A 17,926-nucleotide genomic window follows, 5' to 3' on the forward strand; every position below is an offset into this window, starting at 1 on the left:
TTAGAAAAGTTAGAATAGTGTTTATACTGTACTCAGACATAAACATGGTGGTAGACTCACATGACCAATGTCTGTCATGTTCACATCTAATTTCTTTAGATATGTGTTTTTTTATTTTTTAAACTGATTGTGATACTATTGTATAATATTATAGGAGGCTGGAGGTGGGGGATCAAAGTTCAAGACTGATCTACAATGTCATCATGTCCCAATGTATTAATAGCATCAGCACTGTGTGTACAACTGTGGCAGCTACCAGACTTATGAGCTTGTCGGTTTGAGAAAAACAGCAGAAGAGAGGAGCTCCACTATGCCCCCGACACTCTGCCGAACCACTACCTACTGCTGCTCTGCCGTTGCCATGGATACAGTGCCCTCTCTTGCCCCCTCCCATGCGTCTCCTTTGGTGGGTTCGGTGCTGGAGAGGAAGAGAAGTGGCTCTACCTCTGCGTCATATTCATACCAGTGCAATTGCCCCCGCCAAACCACCACTACCACTCTACTCCTCCTTCCCCTCGCCTTCTCATCATCCAATTTGCAGACTGCTAAAGCCCCCCCCCCCCTCCTGTTTGTGTCTTATAACTGTATCTGTTCATCTGCCTCTCATTCGCAGCACTGGCCAGGCTTGACTCATTCCTATCTGCGTAGCTGACCCAGGAAGACGCGTGCAGAGTGGACGTGCGTGCCAATAAGGAGACCGATACACAATAGGTAAGCTTGAACAATGCTTAAGTCTTGTGTGATGGAGCGAAACACAATTACAGACAGAGGAGATATGGGAATGTGGAAACAGCTGCTTAACAAAGCTCTAGGCTGCATGCTGTTATGAACTCACCTGAGGATCAAGTGCAGCAATTACTACATTTCAATGCAGATATTAAGCGGAAAGTGATGTTTCGGTGCCAGCATGTTGATGTAGTATTTTGACACCATAGTCACCACAGTAGAGCGAAAGGACTTTATCCTCTCATCATTTCTAAATGTGTTGACAAAGTGGGAGTATCTACAGCAGTGTGAGCATCATTGAAGAGAAAAAACAAATGCTCAGCGTCAGACAAAACAGAAGCCATTTCCCAAATCACATTCCTGCACTGTTAAAACTCCCCCCATGCTTTGTGTACATTATATTCTTGAGATTATCATTGGCCAATAAATATATATTTTTTAAATAATAAACCTATTGTCATAAACTGTAAATATTGGGAGGGCAGTGTGAATGACAAGTGGAGTGATTGTGACAAGGCGTGTAGAGGAGAACAGAAGGAGAGGCCCGGAGCGCAGTTCATTGTGTCTGACACACTGTATGACATTTAACTGTGATGCCTCTGCCTGTGTTCTCCTGCTGCTATACAGAGATTCTGTCAGTCAGCTTTGGTTTCATAAGAGACACTTGTTTGTCTTTAGTCAGTCTATCGGATGTGAGTGATAGTGCTTTGTGAAATGTAGTTCAACTGAACAAGATGTATAGATGAATATACTCTAATAGAATACTGAATGACTGAACTGAGTATGTTTTCTATTGGGCAGGATATGTGCAACAGGCTCTCTTAGGCGCACATGTATTTCTACTGTTAAGGTCAAGATAATGCAATAATTGCCCTGTGAATATGTGGGATGCACTCAGAGAAGTCATGAGATGAAGATGAGAAACTAGGTATGTGACGAATGAGGAGAAAATAAAATGGCATCACCTAAAGCTGCGAAAAAGGTCAAGGTAATATCAGCAGTGGGGGAGATTACATTGAGGTAAGATTAAAATTGGAATCAAGAGTGATGAGATGGCTGCTGAGCAAACAGTCTGTTTACATGCACGGCAGTGTGTGCATATGTGTGACGCGCACACACTGACTCCCATGGCTCTTCAGTGTCCCAGAGCTGCAGGTGGGCTTTGCATTTTTAATCGATACTGTCTGTAGTGATTAACACCAGTCCTCTCAGTCCTCTCAGTGCAATGTATAATGCGTAGGAAAAGGCATCACAGGGAGCCGGGGAGATAGATGGAAATGCGTCATGGTGAATGTGTGAGCGAGCGTGTGCACATGAGTGGTGGTAATGACCCTCTGATTCTGGGCTCCTACTGAGTATGTTTATCTCCCACAGCAGCAGCAGGCAGAAATAGATGATGCATTGCCAGTCGCAACACACACCTTGTGCCTTTTCTCCTTTTCTTTTCTGTTGCTCTAATTGCCTCCCTCCTGCATTCCCCCTCTACAGTCTTGCTCTTTATTCCATGCCATGATGTTACTTACTCAAGTCTTATGCTATTTTTTCCTCCCACTTGTGTTGCAATATGCCTATTAATGATGCACCACTGCCAACTTCCTGCCCCTGACGGTGAGAGGGGAGTATATAGTGGTGTACTTGCTCTTCTAGTTGTACCACTCCCTCTGATCACTCCACCCTCTGTCCTTTCTCTCTCCCGCGCTCTCTCTTTCCCTGTGTGTTTGTGTTGTTTTGTACAGAGTTGGCCCATGCGAGCAGCGTGTGGACGGAGTGCAGCTGTTTCCATCATAGCAGAGCCCAACATGTGAGAAGATGTCTGTTGGAGGTTGTGCTTGTCCCGGTAAGTTCCTTGCCTTGAATGTTCTTTACAATGTGTGAGCTTGTCTGTAAAGATGACTTATGTAAAAGTGCTAGAACTACGCTGAGGGCCAGTGTAACGCTGTGTGCAGAGCTGTGCGCGTGAATATCAGTGGGTTCAACACAAGCTGGAAAAAAACTGCACACTTTCAGATTGAGTTGTTTAGCAAGACTCAGTCACACCACCCCACTGTGTTGCTGATCAATAGCTCTTTGAGTTTGGCCACATGTAGAGATACTGAAATATCAAAACCCTCTTCTCTTTCTTGCCTTATTCAATAACTTTTTCCAAAGGTTAGTTTTGTGATCTTTTGTGCTTTTGTAGATCCACTAAAAAGCTTTCACAAAGAAAATGTTTCATCATCCTGAAGTTGACATACTACAACTACTGTGAAAGCTGGTCTCTCTTGATGAGTTCAAGCTATTAATGATGGCACTTAAGAGGATTTAACAAAGTTTAAAGAGGAGTTTGGTGTGACGTTGGATATTGGAGCTTTTTGATAGTATGCTCATTTTGCAGTAGTGGTGACTGCAGTGTATGCTTCCTACTGTGTGTAAGGAAACTATGGCAAAACTTTACAAAAACTGAAAATAATTTGGTAATATTATTATTATTATCATATTTTGGTGGTCTCTAAAAAGATCTTTCTTCGTCTGTTCTGCACATGTAAATTACTGTGCAAGCTCCATGTTTTGGCTTTTTATCCAATAAATTGCCTCAAAGCGTTTTCAACGATTTCAGAAGCAAAAGCTATTTCTTTAGTGGCAATAGATAAGCTAAGGAGACATTGTACATACTGCCAGGAGACTTAGCAACACAAGGGAGTGAGTAACAGAAATTGAATTGCAACATCTGCTCTGGGGCATCTCTGAGAGCCTATATTGAATTAAAGTGTCAGTATCATTTTAATGGAGACAATCTGATTCATTGGCTATGAGCTATCAGATGGAATAATATTATGAAGCTTTCTTGATGTTGCTTGGTTATATTTTACCATATTTTTCCTTCTCCCTCGGTCGACCGACTTTCCTGTAGAGCTGAAACTTTTAATGACATCCACATGTTTCCAACACAGAGAATGAGAAGGCTCCCACAAAAACGGCTGCGCTCTTTTGCACAAGTTTTGAAAAATAATAAGCTGTAGGCCTTTGTGGAAGAAGTACATCACTGTTGCACCTTCATGACAAGTTAGGACAAGTATGAGCTCTCAGATGTCTCAGATCAGGAGAAGCGCTGATCAGAGAGGGTTCACAATCGCTGAATTTGTAGTCTGGTTTGTTTACATTCTTGCACAGGAGTAGATGGAGGCTCCCCGCACTCTAAAACAGTACAGCCATCACTTCCTTGCAATGTATACTTTCATGTTAAGTAAAACAAAATTACTAAACGAAAAACTAATTTAAGTGGCAGGTTAAACAAAGTCAGTTTACCCCTCTGCCAGTCTCAAGTCTGGGTAAATGTGGACACACGCATGCATACATAATACAAACATCGTCACAGAAATTGTTCATAATGAAGACCTTACGGTGGCAGGTTTAATCCGGCATTCATTGTGTCTGTCCCCAATATGCCCATTCATATTGCAAATCACTGCAAACTAAAACACAGACTTGGAAGCTAAAAATTAAGAATTTCGGCCCCATGCCTGTACAAGGCTTTCAGTAAATCACGATGAATGAGATGCAGATGATCAATGATACTGACCCAGGAAGAGTGTACAGTAGTTTGACTTTGATCTGGCCTTTGAAAATCATTGTTCCTAAGCATGAAAGAGATCACCGTCATATCACAGCGGAGCCTATCACAGCCTTTGTTCCAACTAATGGTAAAAATAGATTGCCTGTGCGCCCGAGATGCCCCCCCCTCCTCTTCTCGTTCTCATATGCATCCACTCAAACATCCCCCTTTTTCCCTCTCTCCACATCTCCCCCTCGTTCGTTTCCTCATCCCTCATTTGCTGTCTTTTGCACTGCTGCTACCTCATGCAGAAAGTCACATGGCTCATGATTAGAGAAAAGTGACTTTAAGCAGAGCCAAGATGGCAGCCAAACAGCCAGTGCTTTTTTTGATTACACAACTGCGTGATACTTCAGCTGTATCTCTAACTCTCCTCTCTCTTCACGCGCTGCCCCTGTTTGTTTGATCAAAAATGCCGTACAGAGGCAGAGAAAAAGAAAAAAGCAGGGATACGTGGGAGAGAGCTGTCTGAAGTTGTGTGTATGGAGGAGATGAGTGCGGTGATGTCACAGCAGCTGCAGGTCTTGTGCCACGCAGCCCAGGGGAGGAGGGAGGGGACATAAGGACACTAAAGGATAATGGTGGATAAGCATGGTCTATTTTTACTCTCAAACTGAAATTAATTGTATAATGCGATAACAATGTATTACAGACTTGGGCAGTCTGGGAGACGCTGCAATTTTGATTTTAGCAGGCTTATTCCCGATTACATTGTCAAGCTTATAACAGTTTACATAACTTATTTGATCTCACTTACTATGGAAAAATGTAGTTCAACAAGACCCAGTACCATCTAAAAATGTAAATTGCCAGAACAAATCAATTAAATTAGAACATTTTAAGTTAGCTTCAACAATTGTCATTCTTACCCCTTCAGATAAATCCATAAAGCTTAGGGTTACTCTAAATGTAATAAAGTAAATGGACCTTATAGCATCACACTGCCAGTCGTCTCAAGTCTCAAGCAGGCATATAGATCTCTTACTGCATGTTAGTGCCAATCGATTTTGAAAGTGTGCAAATAAAGAATAAATGCTGCTCCATTGATTTAATCAAGCCAGCACAGATGAGGGACATTATACATAAAAGGCAGGAATATACTGTACATTAATTTTGTATTGTGTGCAGATGGATAGTCATGGTCGAGTGTGAACATTCCCAATTTGCCATAATGCTATTTATTTGTCTTTTATTTTAGCCATTGAGGTTGTTATAGCCTCATTTCAGCTTGCATTAAATCTCTGTTTTTATCTCAGTTTGAATTGAAAATGGATGTGTGTTCCTTTGTATCATAATAATTTAACCTACCTGGGATTTGCTGTTGTAAAATGTTGTCATGCCACCACAAGAGGGAGATGAAGCTCTATTGAAGTTGCCTTTTTGTCGCGCATCAACACTCGCCTAACACAATTATGGATTGCTTTTTAATAATAAGATTGGGATTCCTGAAATGTTTTTTGATTCTGTCCTGGCTCTACGCTTCTGTTGTATGTGCAATTGGTGTCCTGACCTGGGTTAGTTTTATGCTTAAACTGTGTTCATATTAAATTAAATAGATGGACTGCATTGTGTGCTCTTTGGTTTATACAATTCCACGAAATGACTGGCAGATCCACTGCGGGACAGACTATAACAAATTGCGGCTTTTATACTCACTTTGCAACCACAAAAAGGTTTTCCAGTCTTCAGATTAGCTGCTTGTAAACACTGGAGTGGTTATTGATTAAAAAGCTGCAGATTGGCTTACATAATCAGAGGCTATGAAAAGCTCAGGCTGTGGTCTATGGGATTTTACTCGGCAAGCAAGTCAATGATTTTAAAGTAACTGCGCATAATTGTCTTGGCTTGAATAAGAAAGGGCTTTTCAAGTACCACAGAACATGCAGAACACACATACACACACACACACACACGCACATGCATACGCACACACACACACATACATATATATATATATATATGTATATATATATATATATATATATATATATATATATATATATATATATATATATATATATATATATATATATATATATATATATATATATATATATATATATATATATATATACATATAATGGATCTATCTATATATATATTTATATATATATATATATATACGTGTGTGTGTGTGTGTGTGTGTGTGTGTGTGTGTATGTGTATATTGGCCTACTTTACTGCCCTAAGCAAATGTATGACACTATGTGACTTTTCTGGCGGATGGCCCACCACTTCTTTTTTGCCATGAAGATATTTATAGTAAGTTATTTACTTAGTTATATACAGTTAAGAAGCTATTGCTTTACCTATTATGTTTCACTGTACATCATTGCAATACATTGAAAAACGTGCATTCTTACTGGGACTTAACTTGACTCATAGTGGCATTACTTGCTTGTCTACAGTAGATAATTCCATAATGTGGAGCATTCCAGGCAAAGCTATTACATGATCTCCATGATACAGGCAGTAAGTGGATCATCCATCAGAAAGTGCACCTTTAACATTTAAATTGTACAGACCTGTGATTTTTACACACAATATTAATTAGGCTAACACAGTGTATAAATGTGGTGCCATTATAGTACCTCTACCATGTTCACGGCAAAAAAAAAGACTACTACTACTACCTCTACTGCTGTTGTAGTTGTTGTTGTTAACTTGTGTTACATTTGAGGGACATGTGGTGGCCCACCCTGGGGATGCTGGGCCCCTGTCAGAGGAGAGGACAGAGGCCCCTGTAGCTAATCTGCACCGGGCTGTTTGTCAGATGGGCGGAGGAGCCGCTCGAGGAGGAGGGGCTTTTATTTGTTCGCGTCTCGGCTTCAGGAACAAAGGGTCCCGTAGTAGTTGATAGGTAGCACTGTTCCAATTAATTGCGCCATTAATAAGATCGGTGAACATTGTGGATTATCTGCCACAAGAGAGGAAACAGTTACTGCTCTTCTTCCTTTGGTTTACACTCCTTTTGTGGATTACACGGTGCATTTTCCGCGTTTGAAGCTTTCCTCCTCCGGACGTTCTGGTTAGCATTGAGGCTAGCACAAGCTAGCAGCGGCTAGCAGCTACACCGAGTCGAGGTGTTGAGCAACACCGCACTTTGGTGCACCTTTCTCTGCAGGTAACGCAAGTCTCCCCTCCACTTGCTTTGGTACCATTGTTTAAACCCAATACTGAATTTATACTGTGTTGTATTCAAGAGTCCCTGATGAGTAGTGCAACTGCAATTGCTGTAGTTTAGCAATTAAGGTTAATAGCTTAGCAATGGCATCCGATCTCGGGCAACATTGATGAATGCGGCCCTGTGGTTCAATTTATGCTTTGTCTTGAGAGAAAGACTCATTGGCTATTTATTCAGTATTGATCTTGTTTGTGATGTTTGACTCCGCGCACATTTGCACAAGTCTTATTTAAACTTGATTTAAAAAAAAAATTCAACGCGCTTGTGTTTATGGTCTGCACATATCTTTGGATGTTTTATTGGAATAGAGCCATTTGCCCCCAAAGTGGATGATGATCCCTGCTAATTTTGATTAGGTTATCAACTACACTGTACATGTATTACGGTGCATGAAGAGTTTTAAACTGAAAAACGAAGGATAGATTACTCTACGGCAAGGCAATAGATCTCACTTTGACTTCTCTACTAATTAAGCTCAACCAGCTGTCACATGTTGTCATTTCAGGCTGCTTTCCCCTTGCATTTGCATCCCCATTTACAAAGATATTATTAAGTCAGGATGTTACATGGATTGTTTTTGGTGCCGTGTTTCTGTGACTAATTGGTTTTAGCTTTTGGGGTGCAAAGGTCAATGTGATAAGTTTTTTTTACATGGTTTCCCTCAAAGTAACGGAGTAAAGCATGACCCAACGGGTATGAAAATAAAGAGAAAGGGAGACAAACGGCGCTGCGGTGAAGAACTGCGAGATCAAAGTTCAGAAATGCATGAATGCTGGTTTTGTATGGTGTAATTGAATGTCTTTGTTTGAATGGTGGTAGAAGGTCTTTTTTTCTCCATAAATTTATCCTACTGACTTGAACTGATGGTTCACTATTCATTTGCTTCATGCTTTGAAGTCTGTGCTGGATCTATGATAAAGGGCACACTAATGGGATGGCCCGTGTCAAATTTCCAGTGGCCGTTGTCTCAAATAACTCAGTCCAGCACTCTCTGTTTAAGTATTAAATATCTCTTAGGCCTAATTATATGCAGCTTTGTGAGTGTGTGAGGTCTGAGTGTATGGATGTATAGATGTTTCTAAGCCCCAGCTTGTTAGAGCCTGAAAGTCTCATCTGGGCAAACAAGGGTTAACAACAGCCGGAGCAGGCAGAGGGGGATGGGTGGCTGCAACTAGAGGGGACACTGCCACACATTGCAGAAAAAACAGATTTCTTGGGGGGTGTATGTAACATAAAGCATTGCATGTAATGCAAGACTTTGTTTTGTGTCCTAATTGTTTTAGCTGATAAAAGCAGGCTCATAAATATAGCTATTTCATCACTGATTAGTTTTCTGTCCATTTACCAGATTGAAGATGCATTAGTTAATGAAGCCAGCAGGAAATTGTTTTGGCAGCTGGCTTTTATTTGAGTAAATCTCTACAAAATCATTCGACATTAGATTACTTTGATGTAGTGATTTTTTTTTAAAGGGTCTTAATCTTAGTGCACTAAATCTCCTCTAAATCTTTTTTTTTTTCTTCTCTCTATAGGCTGTTCGTCAAAGTCATTCAAGCTGTACTCTCCTAAGGAGCCCCCCAACGGTGGCAGCTTCCCCCCCTTCCACCCGGGCGCTATGCTGGACAGAGATGTCGGGTATGTTTCTTCTTTGTAATTTTACATATAACTTTTTGCTAATTAGTGCATATATTTTACAATTGTTTATTTTTTAAATTTTGTTATCTATCAATCAATGTGTATTTTTTTTTTTTTACCTCTTTCAGGCCCACACCCATGTACCCCCCTTCTTACATGGAGCCTGGGATGGGGTAAGACATTTGTACCTAGCTCATTTGATGGCAATAATTTCAGACAAGTGTAGACAAACTATGTTTCTTTCCACAGGAGACCCACGCCGTACGGTAACCAGACTGACTACCGGATATATGAGCTGAACAAAAGGCTACAGAACTGGACAGAGGTGAGCACCTTCAGTAATAGTTATGATCATTTAAAGGGTTCAAATAATCTGGCGTTGGCAAATAGAAGCGTGAGAATGCACGACTTGCATGCAGTCATTTACATGCAAGTTTTAATGATTGTCTGATCAACCTGCCTGTAATGTTGAAGATGAAACACTATATTCCTGCAACTGAATTAATCTTCAGATGTTTGTATCCTCTCTTAATTTTTCAAGGATTGTGACAATCTTTGGTGGGACGCCTTCACCACAGAGTTTTTTGAGGACGATGCCATGCTCACAGTCACATTCTGTCTGGAAGATGGGCCTAAACGATACAGTAAGAAGAACCCAGCACAGTCTCAAAATATTATATCCCAAACAATCTTTTTTGCTGAAAATAAAATTTCTTCCTCGCAGCAATCGGCAGGACCCTAATTCCGCGGTACTTCCGGAGTATTTTTGAAGGGGGCGCCACAGAGCTATTTTATGTTTTGAAACATGCTAAAGAGTCCTTCCACAGTAATTTTGTGTCTCTGGATTGTGACCAGTGCACAATGGTGACTCAGAATGGCAAACCTATGTTCACGCAGGTAACTGCAAACAATTTTCTGGTTTTAATTATTTATTTTATCTGCAACAGTCAGTTTTTTTCTTCCTTACCCTTTTAGGTTTGCGTTGAGGGTCGCTTGTACCTAGAGTTCATGTTTGATGACATGATGAGAATTAAGACATGGCACTTCAGTATCCGGCAACACAGAGAGGTTCTCCCCAGAAGCATTTTGGCTATGCATGTAAGTTGAGCAAAATTGTGTGTAATACATTCATTGTTCATTGCTTACCCACCTTTGAACCTTTCATGTAGGATCCCCAGATGCTTGATCAGCTAGCTAAAAATATCACCAGATGTGGGCTGTCTAATTCAACACTCAACTACCTCCGTGTAAGAAAGGAAATAGTCCTTCAAAATAAAAATAAAATGCTATTGCATTTAACTAAAATCATTGTTCTGTCTGTAGCTTTGTGTGATATTAGAGCCCATGCAAGAGTTGATGTCCAGACATAAGACCTACAGTTTAAGCCCCAGAGACTGCCTGAAGACTTGTCTTTTCCAAAAGTGGCAGAGAATGGTAGCACCTCCTGGTAACACAGCTGGTACAGTTCATTTTGTTTCTTTTAAATCGTACACTTCATTAAAAGCCTTTCTAACATTTATAGTTTTCTTTGTCTAAAATGTATTTTTCAGCTGAGCCAGCCAGACAAGCGCCAAACAAGAGACGGAAAAGGAAGGTTTCTGGTGGAAGTAATGTGAGTTCAGGTGGAGGCAGCAATAACAACAGCAACAGCAAAAAGAAGAGTCCCGCAAACAGCTTTTCTCTCTCCAACCAGGTACTCGTAACGTCTCCCTTCTGACACTGACTGTGCCTTTTGAACTCTGTGTCTTTTTTAGCAGACGGGGTGGAGGGCTGATGAGTTTGTATAAAGTGACACAGTTGATTTGTTAGTGGTCTTTGGGTGTAGAAATAACAGGGCAATCTATTGGGTGTGAGGCTGAATTTATTTTGGCAGATGTTCAAATGAATGTGATAACAAAATGTGAAAATACGTAATTAAATGACAATGTGAATGTGGTCAGTCCCTTCTCTAGGGTCACAGGCTTAAATCTTAACTAAGATGAGTTCTGTGAAGCTGGTCAGTCTCTAGAGAGGTTTAGCTTGCACTGACTGGATTTTGAGGTCGAGAGTGTTTCCAGTAAATTCCCATATTTCCTTTTATTGCCTAATATATCTGAACACAGCACTTATGTCTTTTATCTGGTCGTTGTGGAGAGACCCGAGGTGGAATGAGAACCCCTGGTGCCAGACGAGTATTGGGGAGTACTGCGGGTCAATACAAAGGGCCCTATTGACCCCAGTTTATGTAGCAGGGACAGCCGCATGGACTTATAGATTAAACAGCTTTGGTAAAGAGAAATGCAATTCCATAATTTTCCTATTGTCATTTTTCCCAAAAATAAAATCATCACTTTATTTGAATTCATTGAGACTTCATGCAGCCAGTCATTGCGCGCCCCTGTACATCAGGGATAATGTGTACTGGCCCTTGCTGTCCCCTTTAGGACGTGATGATGGTGGGAGAGCCCACTCTGATGGGAGGGGAGTTTGGTGACGAGGACGAGCGTCTGATCACGCGGCTGGAGAACACACAGGTCGATGGGGCCAATGGTCTCGACGACGAGGACAGTTTCAGCAATTCACCCTGGAACCACAAGGGTCCCTCCAGTCAGGAGAGCAAGAATGACAATTCTCAGTCATCACAGTAGAAGGCCCCTGTCCAGTAAATTTAAGGGACTCATTCAGCCTACAAACTAGTGGAGTCAGGAATGCTGACCTTCAGCACTGGTTTGAATTATTATTTGAATATTCAAGCGGGCAAAAATCTCTTTGCTGCCAGATGAAGGACAGTTTTAGTTTATCTCCCACTCCCTGATTACAAAACACAAAGTGGGGCTCAGCCCTGGCCCTTGGTTTTTGGTTATCTGTTGTTCTAAAGTTATGTTTCAGTGGGTTCTTGTTCCAACCTCGGGTCTCTCACTTTGCGTTTTCCTCATTAACACCTCATTGTTTCTGTTGTACTCTTCTCTGTTGCATAGTTATTATTTAACATTTTTTTACAGGCTGCTATATAAAGATTCAACATTTTTAAAATCCCATTATTTGTTTTTGTAGGACCTGGTTGGAACAAAAACCTGTACAGTGCCGGAGCTTGAGGACCGGAGTTGAGAACCACTTCGCTAAATCTTAAACCCGCCCACGTACCAACACACAACACACATGGCACACAGTGAACCACATGTACAGCATAAAACATGGTACGAGAAGTTACGCAGCAGCCTGGACAACAGCACCGGGCGCTACAGAAGTGTGTACTGTTTTCATATGTATTGATTCGTTTTAATTTGTGTTTTTTATTATTTTTGTAAACGATTTCTAAAAACAGACATGCAAGCAAAATGAAACACCCCAAAATGCTTTTTGCACTGTTTCCACTATCTATTTTTCTTATGAGCGAACGGACAGTGTATTTTTTGTGTTTCTATTAGCTAATGTAAAAGATCTGTAACATCTGCAGTATATTATTGTATAAGTATTGCCGTTTTTCATTCTTCTTGTGATTACAAGTCTCCATGTTAAGTCCATGCTTGAAATGTCACCATTAGTGTCCAACATCTCACTGTTGGCAGGGGTAAAGGAGACGGGCTTGTGTTTTGTAGTGTGCTGCATCTCAATACTGGTTTCCTTACCAAATGGCCATTATCTCACTGTTCTGTATGTGGGGGGTCCTCCTAAAAGAAAATGTATACCTTCTGAAATTTGCTACATGAAATATTTTAAAGATACATTTTGGACTGTAAAATGTGAAAAATAAAACAGACTTTTGTATTCACTTAAGTTTCCCAGAAAAAATAAGTTTTTAAGCATAAATACAAAAAGCTGCAGACCAAGGAGAAACATTGTAAAAAAGAAAAACTTAAAAAAACTTAAAAAAAACTTTAGATATTGAGTACAATGCGCTGTCAGTTTGATGGCTTTTCCTCATCTTCGTGTCTGTGCTTGTATATTTTTAGGTAGTAATTTCTATAAACAGTCTATGTATTCCACCCTAGAACTATGGAGAACTCAATCTAATGTAAAAGAAAAAAAGGCATTATTTTTTACCATTTCAAGTTTCTAATGGTACAATCACTGAAATAGATTTTTTTTTTCACCCTGATGTTAGCAATCCGTATTTATTTTTCTATGTTTTTGAAGTTCTGTTTTGATCCATCTGTACAATACTCATTATATGGAGAAGTTTTGGGGCTGTTTAGACGTCATTCACGGGAAATGTGTTTTTGTTAAAACGGCTTCAGAGTCGTTCTGGCTGTGTAATTATCTTGGGTCCTCCTGTTTAAAATTAAGATTTAACAGCCATTTGCTGCTGTTTTATGTTTATGGTCTATCTGAAAACATATCAGATGCACTATAAAGCAAATAAACAAAAATCCTGCACGTTCTTGTCATTTTGTCCATTCTTTTTGTGTATGATTGTGCGCTGCAAAGTGAAATAATTACAGAGTTGAGAAAATAAGCTTGATAAACTGAGCCTATGGTCTGATAGACCATAGGCTCAAAGATACTATAGTAAGCAAAAGTTCAAACCTGATTGGGGAGGCTCTTGACAGCAAAGTTTGAAAACATGTTTGTGTTCAGTTGACATGCCCGAGACAATCTGTCGCAGTGTCACATTTCATCCATGTCTTCATTATAGTTTACATGTTGAGGTTATTTAGCAGGAAATGTCAACCTATGCAAAATTTTACTCACGTAGCAAAACTAATCCTATCACTAACATCTGTTTATGTGCTTTCGCTCGAGCGTCCTAAATGCAGAGGCTGTAGTTCAGACTTATTTGGCCCTGAGGGTCATGTCCTTACTGAACATTTGATTTACCACCTGCGTGTCAAAACAAAATCTACTTTCAATGCTGCTTGAAATCATTTGTTTCGACTTGCTATTTGACATCAGTGCTTTTATTGATCACAACAATTGATTCAACATATTACTGACTGATAAATACATAAAGTGAATAGGCCCCAGTATCTGAAATGTGTTGGCTACAATAGTTTTGCTGAGAAGCAGATCAGGTCTTAGGTCTTACTGCTGATGTATTATACAGATCTCGCCAATTAACTGCATTGACTCCTGCGCCACAACAATAGGACTGTGTAGGAAGGGCATCTGACATAACCCCCAAAACATAAGAATCAACAGATCACTATTAAATCACTGCTAGCCTATATACAGTTGAAACTGAAGAAAAACACCAGTAATACAGTATATTTTCAAGTAGGACAATCGACTTTGATCTTTTCTATTTTAATATACTTGCACTTCTATAACTTACAATTCACCTTATACTAATCATTGATGTGTGTAGACTAAACAATAGATTTTGTGGGCATGATACTATTTTCTGATGAGTGATGTGATGGTATGAATTTTCCAGTTGACAAGTAAAAGCGAGCTTGCCTAATGACCTCAGGTTGGGATAAATGTTTTTTAGGGCTATATTTTTTTTTTTAACACTAATAGGTCATTTAATTTCCACAAAATATAAACAATTGTAGGCATTAACAATGAATAGAACATGCTAAAATAACATTACCATAACAACTCATTGCAATTGTTTTAACATTTGTGTCATTGTCCCTGCCTTTCTTCATGAATTAACATAAAATGTCTTTCTTTTTTACGGTTTTATTCTTTATTGTTCAACTGCATGCTCTTTGGTTAGGATTCTGGTAAGTTGGCTCCTCTGTCTCTCCTCTGTCCCTCCTATGTCTCTCCTCTGTCTCTCCCCTGTCTCCCCTCTGTCTCTCCTCTGTCCCTCCTCTGTCCCACTGAAAACATGTGCAAAAATATGTTGTTTTTTTAAATGGCGGCTGCAAGGGTGCATTTACTGCCGTCCACTCTTTTCTTTAGACTTCAGTCTGTTTTGTTGTGCGTGTGCATTCGATTAAATTAAATTCAATTTATGTTTGTAACGCCCAAAATCACAAAAGCATGTTGCCTCGAGGGGCGACAGTGAACACAGATTAACTTATGTTCATGGGACTTTGCTATGTCCCAGCATTCCGTGTCCTTAAACAAATGTCCCAAGCTCCCCTGTCCTTAAGACCCTTCTTCTCGGCCAGGAAAAACTACAAATGCTCCTTGGGAAAAAGTATAAACCTGGAGGAGTTCCACAGTGAAGGAGAGATCAAACTCCCTCAGACGGACAGACGGACGCGAGATGGACAGTGGAGCTGGACCCACTCAGGAGGAGAACCAGTTCTTCTTTGGTGTTTTATGGCGGTTGTATCCAAGCGTTACACTACCGCCAGACTTTATTCTTTAGACTTTATTCTTCAGACTTTATTCTTTAGACTTTTATTCTTCAGACTTGTTGTTGTTGTTGTTGTTTTATGGCGGTTGACATCCGAGTGTTGCATTACCGCCAGACTTTATTCCTTAGACTTTGTCGTAGTCCTAAAAGTTCTTCAGACTTAGTTCTTCAGACTTTATTCTTCAAGACTTAGTTCTTCAGACTTTATTCTTTAGACTTTATTCTTCAGACTTTATTCTTCAGACTTTATTCTTATTCGATGTTTTATGGCGGTTGGTATCCAAGTGTTGTTACATTAAGATAAGATAAGCTTTTATTTGTCAATGGGGACATTTCGGTGTTGCAACGCAGTAGATACAGTAGTAAAAGAACAGACAACTTATAGGAAGCTTTAAAAAACACTCTTAGTAGAAAAACTCTTATAAACAAAACTCTGGGTACTCATTACCGCCAGACTTTATTCTTCAGACTTTATTCTTCAGACTTTATTCTTCTTCTTTGATGTTTTATGGCGGTTGGTATTGTCGGGTTCTATTTATTCTGCGTTAACAAGACAAAGAGATAGTCGTATAATTCAAAAGATTTGAATGCCTAACACTTACACTGATAGATAGAAAGAGCGCAGAACTCTCCCTGGCGCATGCGCAAAGTGGAGCAGGCGCTCTGGACGTCCAACTTCCGTTTTCCCCTGACGCTGACATAATACAAGACAAAATTAATATTCATGACGGTAGAATCTGGTCATGCCTCAGGCTCCATCCAACGGCCGTTTTTTAGTTGATCTCCTCATACGGTGTTGTTTTGTCCACTTTTAAGACGCCTTAACACTTATAGAAGTGACATTTATCTTCTGCTAATGCATGATACATTTCTGCAGAAACGCGTCTTGTGGTTTGACCGTTGTGTCAACTTGTCAGCCCAGTGGCAGCAAAGCAGAGCTGGGGTATTGCGTTAGATGGTGTGCGTGCAGACTATTTATTTTCTGTTAAATAATAGAATAATGCAATTCCCAATAAATGCACAAACAGGAATAAAGCTTTATTTATAACAGTAGAAAAAACATTATAAACAAAACTCTGGGTACTCATTACCGTCAGACTTTATTCTTCAGACTTTATTCTTTAGACTTGTTGTTTTATGACGGTTCGTATCCAAATGTTACATTACCACCCCCCCACATTCCTTTTCGCTTTGATCTCACGGTCTCTTTGAAACGTTAAATCTCATAAACTCATGGGCTTTGAATAAAACGGACTACGACAGAGTCTGAGGACTACGAAACGTCTGAGGAATAAAGTCTGGCGGTAATGCAACACTCGGATGCCAACCGCCATAAAACAACAACAACAACAACAACAACATAAAACAACAAGAACAAGAACAACAACAACAACAACAACAACAACAACAACAAGTCTAAGGAATAAAGTCTGGCGGTAATGCAACACTCGGATGTCAACCGCCATAAAACAACAACAACAACAACAACAACAACAACAACAACAACGCCAAAGTTAATGGAAGAAGAACTTTGTCTGGCGGTAATGCAACACTTGGATGCCAACCGCCATACAACAACAACAACAACAACAACAACAACAACGCCACAGAACGCCGTCATTGGGTTCTCTCGCTCTTATTTAGTATTATTTATTTGGTGTGTATGTGTTTTACGGTATAGCGTGAAACACATACTTTGAAGACATACAACTATAGTGGGTGGCGCCAATTCTGCGCTGTCCCAGAGGCTGTGGGCGGCGTGGATACTATTTTTTTTCATCTACCGAGAAAAAGTTTGATAAGCTCTGTTCTACTGGATTTTGGTCAATTCCCGACTCCCCTCCCTGTTTTGGACCGTCCCACCCTCTCCTCTCCCTTCTTTCTCTCTCTCACTCGCACAGAGCCGCTTTTCTTCATAGTCAACACTCAGCACAGGCAGAAATAGCAGGTGTCCACAGTAATATCTACTCTGCTGCTTACTTGCTGCTATCCGGTCATTGAGGGTGAGTCCCCATTCATTTCTTACTCTTCTTATAATGTATTGAAGTCTATAAACAGTGCTGAAAAAATGGAGTAAATATGAATCTGTTGTGCAATTGAACTATCTTTTGTGGGACTGTATGTTAGTATCATATTGTCAAATTCTCAGCTTTCTTTTGGCTGTTTGTTAGCTCTTTTAGTGTTGTTCAGTTTGTCACACTGTTCACTCTGTTTTCACTGTGTTGACACTGTTAACAAGCTTAGAAATGCCACACGTTTTCTCAGCTTCAAGCGAGTTTATTTTATTGTAAAGTGTATTGATTTGTTTTAGTTTTGTAAACTTGAAAAGTTTATTGAATGCCAGATTATTAAATTAGATTTAGTTTTAATACTGTTCCAATTTGAGATATGGACCAAAACATTTGGGGAGTACATTTTTACCAACATGAGTAATGCAAAGTTTGGGGCTTCCAACAAAAAGCATTTATCCCTGAACTACAACATAATTGAGTCTGAGTAGGCCTACAGGTTGTTGTACAGTAGGCATAGCGGGATAACCTAGTTATAAGTTTTCAGT

General features: G+C 40.0%; 1 protein-coding gene across 4 annotated transcripts; it reads left to right on the plus strand.

Annotated features, from left to right (window-relative positions):
- The first annotated feature begins 424 nt into the window (after window positions 1-424).
- On the plus strand, window positions 425-12,477 carry ldb1a (LIM domain binding 1a). 4 transcript variants are annotated; one of them, XM_072436857.1, is made up of 12 exons: window positions 425-711; window positions 2,463-2,563; window positions 9,035-9,137; window positions 9,266-9,310; window positions 9,387-9,462; window positions 9,679-9,781; window positions 9,862-10,034; window positions 10,113-10,235; window positions 10,307-10,384; window positions 10,461-10,596; window positions 10,688-10,830; window positions 11,561-12,153. In XM_072436857.1, exons 2-12 carry the CDS (start codon window positions 2,536-2,538, stop codon window positions 11,762-11,764), a joined length of 1,212 nt encoding a protein of 403 aa, XP_072292958.1. In that variant the 5' UTR covers window positions 425-711; window positions 2,463-2,535; the 3' UTR covers window positions 11,765-12,153. The 4 variants fall into 4 exon arrangements, with proteins under 4 accessions (XP_072292958.1, XP_072292961.1, XP_072292960.1 ...); XM_072436860.1 differs by lacking the exon at window positions 11,561-12,153 and adding an exon at window positions 12,171-12,477 and having other exon boundaries at window positions 430-711; XM_072436859.1 differs by lacking the exon at window positions 2,463-2,563 and having other exon boundaries at window positions 455-711.
- The last annotated feature ends 5,449 nt before the right edge of the window (window positions 12,478-17,926 follow it).

This window comes from Eucyclogobius newberryi, unplaced genomic scaffold, assembly GCF_026437365.1.
Source record: "Eucyclogobius newberryi isolate DKJ021-1_F unplaced genomic scaffold, fEucNew1.0.hap1 SCAF_8, whole genome shotgun sequence".
NCBI classification, from domain to species: Eukaryota; Metazoa; Chordata; class Actinopteri; order Gobiiformes; family Gobiidae; genus Eucyclogobius; species Eucyclogobius newberryi.

Coding starts and splice junctions, on each gene's coding strand:
- ldb1a (XM_072436857.1), top strand. CDS start 2,536: ATGTCTGTTGGAGGTTGTGCTTGTCCCG. Junction 2,564..9,034: donor TGGAGGTTGTGCTTGTCCCG/GTAAGTTCCTTG, acceptor TTCTCTCTATAG/GCTGTTCGTCAAAGTCATTC. Junction 10,035..10,112: donor GCAAACCTATGTTCACGCAG/GTAACTGCAAAC, acceptor TTACCCTTTTAG/GTTTGCGTTGAGGGTCGCTT.